At 31.9% G+C, this 9,703-nt stretch overlaps 1 protein-coding gene across 1 annotated transcript; it reads left to right on the plus strand.

Moving 5' to 3' along the window:
- Positions 1-303: 303 nt before the first annotated feature.
- On the plus strand, positions 304-6,477 carry LOC108915092 (facilitated trehalose transporter Tret1-like). The gene is made up of 2 exons (XM_018721053.2): positions 304-421; positions 4,962-6,477. The coding sequence occupies exons 1-2, from the start codon at positions 379-381 to the stop codon at positions 6,284-6,286; spliced, it is 1,368 nt and encodes a 455-aa protein (XP_018576569.1). The 5' UTR covers positions 304-378; the 3' UTR covers positions 6,287-6,477.
- The last annotated feature ends 3,226 nt before the right edge of the window (positions 6,478-9,703 follow it).

A 9,703-nucleotide genomic window follows, 5' to 3' on the forward strand; every position in this document is an offset into this window, starting at 1 on the left:
GCAGACCGCCGCCATCTTGTCGAACTCGATGGACACTGGCCATGTGACGTCACATCCGGTCCAGAACCGGCCTAACTAATCTACTTATAATTGTGCAGATATTTGGTAAATTTTAAATTACGTACCAGAACTACATCATAGCTCGTTATCATATAAATTTCGTAATAAGTGCCAGGAAAGTGAAGTTATTTACACTTGTTTTCGTTGGAGCAGTCTGTACATTTCTAAAACTCTATTCACGAGTACAGTTCTCGAGATAATATTTAAACACGAAACAAATACAATAGAAAAATAAAACTTAATTAAATGAAAGTCGTCAGTTGGGATTGGAGTGGTTTTGTTATGTTTTTGGTGTTCTAATGAGAAACAGTTTTAGAGATGAATTTCAAAATAAATTACACCATACTCGTAGTAATTGCTGGTAAGATGAAAATAATTTTGATCTATATTATAATATATAATATAATATATAAACAAAAATATATTTTAATCATTTTTATTTAAAACATATTGAATATGCTTGCTGTACATGGTACACCACTTAAAAATCTTATAGTTTGTATCTCCTACATTTATGAAGATATCGTAACAATCGAGCTATCATTGTATAGATATTTTCAACTGTGCAGTTGCTATAACAAAATGCAGACCTTGAAAATTCATTTATCAGAGAAGATTTTTTCCTGAATGCCAGTATAAAAGTTTATAATACTATCAGACACTTACACCATGAAAAGAGCTTTAATTTGATATTTAGGTTTAAAATTCTGTCTCGAAAACTGCGTGAGAGAGAGAGAGAGAAAGAGAGAGAGATGATTATATTGGAGCAAAATTGAGCACCTACTTAAATTTTATTTGTTAGTTTTTGAGATTTTTTGAAAATGTGAAATTTTCATATTTCAGTTTTATCGTTTTCTGTTATTATTTGAAAATTTATACTTTTACATAATTTTTCTTTTTAATTGTATAATCAAAAGTTTTTATAAACTAACAAAACTTGAAGAAATAAATATTTAACGAACTGTGATAGAGATTTTGCAATTACTTGACATTCACACTCCTTTTGTAGCTTTTGTTCTGATATAAATTTTAATTTCGTTAATATTTGTATATTTTTTGAAAACTTCCGTAAAAAGTACAAAAAATATGTAATTAGTAATAATCAAAAAATTGAATTCGAGTAAAGTGTTATTTCATATTTTACAAAGTTATCAAAGCTTTTAAAAATAAAATAAAAGAGAATTATAAATCAATCTTAATAGAGAAATTACATTCACAAAGAGTTTTCTAGTTCGAAATTTCACGGAACAATAACGTCCTTAGACTAGGAAGGTTAGAAGGAATACAATAACCTGGAAATATTAAAAAATATTAACTGATGAGAGATGATGATACAATGTTAATACATCATTCTTATTTAATTCGAAATACTCTCTATACCAACAGAAGCTAAAGGTCTTTTCATTGTCTACGCAATGGCATTACATATTTGAATATGTGCTGAAGAAAAAAATTTCCGTGAAAACAAATTTCAACATCCCCCGTGTTGTTACTATCACTTATCTTGTTTTATAAATAAACAGATAATTCAAAAGGATTTGAAAGGATGTGTAAACTGATTTTTCGATAATTATTAAATTTTAAGAACTATAGAAGTACGCTTCCGGAATTTTAAGTGGTGACGCTGTACTGATAATTCGTATAGGTAATTTGAAATATTCAGTAAGTTCTTACTTTAAATATCACCAAAAGAGAATGTTTTATCAATGACATTGCGCCGGATTTCTTTAAATGCTTAAAAATATCTAATTATCAGTGTGTTACTATGATGAAATTGTTCATAAGTATGTGAACGGAATTCATTTTTAAGTGTTCAATCTATGTATTTATATACACAGTATTAAATTAACAAAGAAAACATGAGATTTTTAATTCAATATATTGAAGTGACTTCATGTATGTTGCAAATATTGCATATACAAGATCTGGTTAGAAAATAACCAAACTTTAAATTTTTAAACTTTATTTTATACATTATTGGCCTTTCTGGTCGAGGATTTTCTTCAATTGACTATTTTTAAATCGTGAAAACCATTTGTAACATTGCGTACTATCAAGAGCATCATCTCTGTAACCTTGTTTCAAAAGTTGTAACGTTTCCGTGAAAGTTTTCTCTAGTTTCACCCAAAATTTTACGTTGCATCCTTGTTCAAGAAATTCGCACATTTAAAAAATCGTCACTAACACTTAAACACGTTGCATTCAAATAACAATATCGCAAATACTAAATGAGATATCAAAAATCCAAGAACATATGGTGGATGAGGAGGTTATGCGCAACGCAATGCTGCCAACCGCATATCACTAAATATCTCCATTAGCGCGTAATTCAAAAAATTAAGTTATTTTCTGAACAGACCTCGTAACTAAGAAAATGTAGTTTTTCTATGCATTTGGTTACTTATGTACTGTGAAGTTTAATTTTATATTTCTATTGTTAATTAATACAATATAGACAATTTTATAGTATAATTGACCTTAAATTAAATTTTAAAGACAGTGTAGTACAATAAACTATGTTTATGAATAAGTTTAGAGAATAATAAATAATGCTGTGGAAAAAAATAAATATTTGTATACAGTACGGGTGAAAAGTAAAAAATAAAATTATTTAAACTGAGAAAAATTACTCGAACACATCGTTATTTATTTCTAAAAATTAATATTTGAACAACGTTGCATTCTGTACTTCAACCAGTGGCGTAGTAAAAAGGGTAAAAAATGTTTAAATAGCAGTAAGTATAAGTTGTAACAAATACACTGATTTGTTAACACCCCATAGTTTGGAAAATAAAGCGATTTTGTCACATTTTGATTTGCCTTACTGTCAAAGACAGTACCTAATACACACCTAATCTTGAGAAAATGTAATAACTATACAAGGTGTCTCGTTTACACTTTTAACTTATTTTCCTTCAATTATGCCCCTCAAACTACCCGAATCCACGCCACTGCTATTGGGAATAAAATATTTTGCACGTTTTTTTAAACATAGTTGATATTTAATCGTGTACAAAATTTTACTTTTTTATCTTTAGCCGATTTAACAAATTTCAATATTTTCTTTGTAACACGAACGAAATACATAGCGTTAACCTACTTAGCAAATGTCGTAAGTCCATTTTTTATCCACACAGAGATTTTAGTGAACTTACGACTATTTTTGCCCCTGAATCGAATGCAGTGGACATTCGACATATACGTTTTGATGTTTTCGCGTGCTGTTTACTACTAAAGTAAAATCTGACTTCTCAGCATGACAGGTTCATGCACTGCCAGCTAAATGCCACCAAAATCTCTGTTTGGATAAAAAATGGACGACATTTGCTAAGTAGGTTAACGATAGTTCCTTACTAATCCGCACCTGCTAAACACGAAAATTGCAGTAAAAACTACGCATCACGTCACATTTATGTGTTACATTTAGGTACATGCCATTTCATTTTTATTCAAATATTTTTTATATACGTCTGAACTTTGTTGGCCAAAATTAAACCCCAAGCTATTAATTAATTAGATTACAACTTTCAATGTCAATACAGTACAAAAACAAAAGAAACCAAGGCAGAGTATAATTTCAATGAAAGCAATTATCTTGTCTGACAATGAGAAGAAAAGTGCAGGATTCACTATTTTTTCCTCTTATGAGGTCGTTCACTTTGATAAACCAGCAATTAAACCTTTGTGTCTGCTCCATGGTGCTGATTTCCTGATGAAACCTTTCCCCATGTTCATCACTTGCAGCACCAAGGGAAGAAAGCCAAGTGAGAATGAAGGCAATGCATTTTCAGTGACTCAATTTTTATAGTTCCTTAGAAGTTTTGTTATCAGTTGCGGATAGTTATGTGCTAAATGGTTGCCCAAAAATCCTTTGACCACAAACATAAATGTTTCCCGGGCTGACAGTTCAAGGGGATTTAATTTTGATTTAAAATGTTCGTCTTTCAAAACGTTTCTGATTTGAGGACCTACGCATATGCCTTTTTTTATTTTGGTATCACTTCAGAAGCATCACTTGTTTTGTCAAGGGCCATTACAAAATTCTTTATCTGTCCCAGTCAGGGGTGGAAGATGTACAATTTCAGGACACGCAACATTTTGCTATCCAGGTATATTCGTCTCGTAGAAGTCAATCTTTCACCACATAATGCTGGTCTGTAGCTCGGCTATCCCACAGATAGGAAGCAACAAAACTTAGTGAAACCGCCTTGCAATTCAAGCACTAAATAATTCCTTACATTTTCATAAAAATAAGATGATTTTTACGAGTTCTGTTAAAACCTGACGCAATTGAAAAATTTGGAAGACATATTAGGTTTCAATGGGAAAAATCAGGAGGTGAAATCCTACATGAACCACCCCTAAATGCTTGTTTTACAAAAATAGTGTAATTAAGAAAAACCTTTTTCAAACTTCAACACCCTGTATCACGAAAACGTAACGTTAACGAAAAAAACTTTCATAAACAACCCCCAATATTTTTCTAAGAGGGACTCATCCTCCTATTTCGAAGTATAAATGGGACACCTTGTATGTTATAATTATATTAATGAAATTATGAAAAAGTTTGACATGTTTCTCACCTGTAATGTACGTGTACTGTAGGTTGGTCTGGGTACTTAAATAAATAAGTGTGTAAAATTATCAGTTTCCGTAAAATTTTTGCTGCTATGTTTTTACTATCATTAAAAGGATATAAAAATATCTACATCTTTTTTATATAGGATCATTTTTTCATAAAAAAGTTATAATCGACTTCCTACAGCAAAATTGTAATAGATAAGACATACACATACTTTCTGACATATTGTTTTTTCACAAATATGTTGCGAGTGATAAAGGTAACTAACATGAAAAAGAGTATATTTAATTTCCTAACAACAATATTTTACAAATTGCAGTTGGCCTCCTAGGCACTTCTGGTGATATCACCATGACCTGGTCGTCTCCCATGTACTCAAAACTATACTCCAACGACACCTCCATCAATCCACTGGACGAACCCATCAACTCCAACCAAGATGCCCTCATAGGATCGCTGATAAACATAGGGGCCATAATTGGACCATTTCCATTCAGTCTTATGGCTGATAAATTTGGTAGAAAGTTAACTCTCCTGTGTGTAGGAGTTCCGCATCTCGTGGCATATCTCAGTTTCGCGTTTGCTAATAGCGTTTATTATTTTTATTTTGGGAGATTGTTTGGAGGTATAGGTGTAGGAGCAGGTTACGCATTGCTACCCATGTACTTGGCAGAGATAAGCGAAGATTCCAATAGAGGAGTTATATCTGCCTCATTGATGGTGTTCTGGTCCTTTGGGGATCTTTTGCCTTATGTTATAGGTCCCTTTTTATCAGTATTAGTATTTAACTTGATTTTGGCCTGTTTTCCTTTGGTATTTCTTATTCTATTCTTTTTATTTGGAGTCGAAACTCCTTATTATTGGTTAACGAAAAATCGAGAGGATAAAGCGGAAGAATCCTTGATGTACTTAAGATCATTAAATAAAAAAGATGTAGAAAAAGAATTGGAACACATCAGGAAGAATTTTAAAAGGGAAGAGGGCATGCATTTTACCGATATAGTACATAATCCTGCGCTGAGAAAGGCTTTCCTTATTTCCATATCGCTTATAGCGTTACAACAACTTGGAGGTATTAACGCTATTGCTTTTTATTTGCAACCTATATTCGAAGCTTCTGGTAGTAAGTTGTCTTCTAATATATCCTCTGTTATTTACGGAATTGGCATGTTCTTCTCAAGCTTTATTGCCCCTTTAGTGATCAACAGATTCGGCAGGAAAACTTTGGTAAACTTTTCCTGTTTAGGAACAACTTTATCCCTGGTGGTTTTAGGGGCATTCTTTTATATTCATGACTCCACAGATCTCAGTACTGAGTCAATTTTCTGGTTGCCACTTGTCAGTGTAATATCTTATTTATTTTTCTTCTCATCTGGAATCTCTATCTTACCTTGGACCATTGCAGCAGAACTGTTTCCTACCAGTTGTAAGCAAATATCTTCATCGAGCGTTTCAAGTTCTTGTTGGATAACGTCATTTGTAGTGACCCAGTTCTTCAACAACATGGTCGCTTTGATGACCACAGCAGGTGTATTTTGGTTCTTTGCAGCTTGGTCTCTTTTTTCAGTGGTCTTCTCTGTACTGTTTGTTCCAGAGACTAAAGATAAGAGCTTTAGAGAGATTCAGGATATGTTAGGGTCATGATATTTTTAATTTTTGTAGACATATTAATTTATCTCTAAATACATTCTACAGAAATAGTATTCTGTAATATTTCTGTTAAGCTATATGTATTTTACTTGAATTTAATTAAGTGGATATATTTATAAATTTTATTAATATTGTAAGCATTGTTTTTAAGAATATTTATTATAAATAAATAAGTAGGAATCCTTTGTTATTTATTATTTATTTTTTAACATACACTAGGTACAGAAATTAAGTTATATTCAAAAAATCCCAAAATTTTAGGTGATCTTCAAAGTGCTCTAACTTGGAGGGAAATGGTCGTAGAGAGAATAAAAAAAAAGAAAATTGAAGCTTCAAGTGTCTAGTTTTCAGATTCAGTTTAAAATTTTTTAGTATCAGCAGTTTTGAAGTAATCATAAGAAAATCAACGGAAAAACAAATAAATATTTTGCTTTTTTTAAAAAGCAGCTGAATTTTTTTTTGGTAATTTCATCATAAAGCTCTGTTAGATATTTTTTTTATCAAAAACCCATAATTACGACTTGTAGAGAATACTTTACAGTTTCCAAAGCCCTGCTTGGATTTTCTGTACGAACATAATCTCCCGAGTAATTGATTGTCAAAGTCAAAAACGACTATTTTGCTTCGATCGACGGTAACTCAGCGACAAATAAAGGCTCCGGAACCTCTAAAATTAAAGAGAATTAAATTATCTAAAAGTGCTTTATGACGAAATGACCAAAAACACTTTTTTAAGTCCATAGGTCTTTTTAAAAAAAGCAAAAATTTACAATTTTTTTTTCCGTTGATTTTCTTATCATTATTCAAAAACTGCTGACGCTAAAAAAATTTAAACAGCAAATCTGAAAACTAGATATCTGAAGCTTCAATTTTCTTTTTTTTATTCTCTCTACATTTCCCTCCAAGTTACAGCTCTTTGAAAATCACCTAAAATTTTGGGATTTTTTAATATCCGTTAATTTCTGTGCCTAGTGTATTACAATATTTTTTAGAATGTGATTAACACAGAACTAGCCACATTATATTAATATTGATAATAATTAATTAAAAAATAAAATTTACTTTCAGGAGATACTCAGATTTAATATAGTACTGGCTTTTATGAATTATGTTAAAAATAAGTCCGAAACATGTGAGGTTAGTGAAACATTCTTAAATCAAACTAGGGAATTTCTAACCAAATTTAAATTTTAAAAAATTTTCTATATGAATTATCATCTAATTATTAGTAAGGATTATATTATAATATGTAATGTATATTAAAAAGTAGACCGAATATTATTTTTATGAAAGGCACAACCCAAATAAAAAATACTGGAGAATATAGCTTCTAAACAAGAAACTTCACCAAGTAATAGGACAAATTATTTTAAGTAAAAAAAAAGATAAATGAACGCGGACCGTAGTACGCTTCATTTTCGAGATACAGGGTGTATAAATCATAAAAAAGTATATGTATTTCCTATTTTTAAGAGAGAGAAAAAAAACTTTTTACGTCTATTTCAGTTTCAGTGATCACAACTTACTTATTATTTTTTCAAGTCTTTCAATTTTAAAAAAAATAATTCAACGGAATTTTATTTTAAATCAGACTGCTCCACTGAACTATTACTTCATCAACTGGACTTGTTTTCATAAAAAAATATTAATAGCTAATTGTAAAATTAATATTAATTACACAACCCCACAAAAAAGTTCTGTAAAAGAGATATGAAATTTTGTTTAATTTTTTATGCTGAATCCGAATCCGTATCCCAAAAATCGATTTACTTTGAGAAAATATTTTAAAATAATATTTTGAGTATTGGTAAGAAAGATTTGCAAATTAATTCTACACCCACCCCTTCGAGATGGTTAATTCCACGTCTAAGACAAATAACGAATGTTAGGGCAAAACAATGTGAAAAGCCATAGCCTTGTCTTTTGTACTACCAAAAACATAAAAGTAGCTTAATAGACAACGCACAAAAAAATATAATATAGCTTATCCCTTAAGGGTTGGAAACCACCTATAGATCAGGGTCCCACTTACCTCTTTAAGCAACACATTTTTCTATTCAATAGTCTTGCCACAATTCTTTTACAGCCGGTTTTTGGGTTCGCTGATTACGAATAGTCGAGGAAATAAAGCACAAAAAGAGCCGAAATCTCCGAAATTTTTCGATCAAGTCGTATCAAGATGTGGTTTTTTGCATTCGCTTTCTAAAATTATGTGGAAAAAACGTATCAACTTTGCATTATGTTTTTCGACCAAATTGCATTTGTGCATTTGCATTTTTTAAAGTCACTTAGAAAAAATTCATAACTCGGTTAATAATGCCTGGAATGGACTCAAATCAGGGTCCTGGGGGTTTTCGAGGTCGCTGATCCCGAATATGACCTTCAAATTGGACCAGCGCCGACCTGGAGCTTAGGATTGATAATGAACGTCATCTCCGAGGCTTCTCCTGAATTTCACTCTTAAATGCAACGAGACTTAACACCCGAAGGTTTTTCGGGTCGCTCTTCTCGAAATCATCTTATAATATGACGCATGCACTGTGAGCCCCCAGACCGGGGTCCTCGAAAAACTATCCGGGCCCTATACGTCAGTTGACGATGAAAATGATATTTAGTAGAATATTTTCAAATTAAAGTAATAGTTAATTAGATTAGGATAAAATGGAGTTAGATTATATTTGAGTTAAATTAAATTGAAGTTAAAAGTAGGTTAGAAATGGCAATTGATTTGGAAATAAATGATTTTGATTTGTTTTTGAAATAACACTTACATTGTGACATACATTCAATTTATAATCTCTATTTTCATTTTGCATACTTTAAATGAGACCAACTATTCCAAACAAGTTATTGCAGTATTAACGGCAGTCTCAAATATATAGAAAATAAACTGTTTATTGATTTTTCTGGTGATGACGCCAATTTCAAGGTCCAGGTTGCGGTGCACCAGGTGGCCGGGGGATGGTCGCCGACGACAGATTCGAGAAGAGCACCCCGAAAAACCTCCTGATGCCGGCTCGTTTACGCGAATTTTACAGGAAAACTCCCGGAGATGACGTCCATGTCTAGGTTCCGGTGCACCAGGTGTCCGGGGGGTGCTCGCCGACGCCAGATTAGGAATCAGCGACCCGAAAAACCTCCGGGTGTCAAGTTTCTTTGCATTTAAGAGTGAAATTCAAGAGAAGCCTCGTAGATGACGTTCATCATCAATCCTAAGCTCCAGGTCGGCGATGGACCAATTTGAAGGTCATATTCGGGATCAGCGACCTCGAAAACCCCCAGGACCCTGATTTGAGTCCATTCCAGGCATTATTAACCGAGTTATGAATTTTTTCTAAGTGACTTTAAAATTGTACGTTTAAAAATTACTGAATTATTCTTTTTGGTAAGTACCTAAATTATTTTTAATAC

Source organism: Anoplophora glabripennis, unplaced genomic scaffold (assembly GCF_000390285.2).
Source record: "Anoplophora glabripennis isolate ALB-LARVAE unplaced genomic scaffold, Agla_2.0 scaffold1360, whole genome shotgun sequence".
In the NCBI taxonomy this organism is placed as follows: Eukaryota; Metazoa; Arthropoda; class Insecta; order Coleoptera; family Cerambycidae; genus Anoplophora; species Anoplophora glabripennis.

Excerpts from the sequence above, each read along its gene's own strand:
- LOC108915092 (XM_018721053.2), top strand. The coding sequence starts at position 379 with ATGAATTTCAAAATAAATTACACCATACTCGTAGTAATTGCTG. Across the intron at positions 422-4,961 it reads CATACTCGTAGTAATTGCTG|TTGGCCTCCTAGGCACTTCT; the intron begins GTAAGATGAAAA and ends TACAAATTGCAG.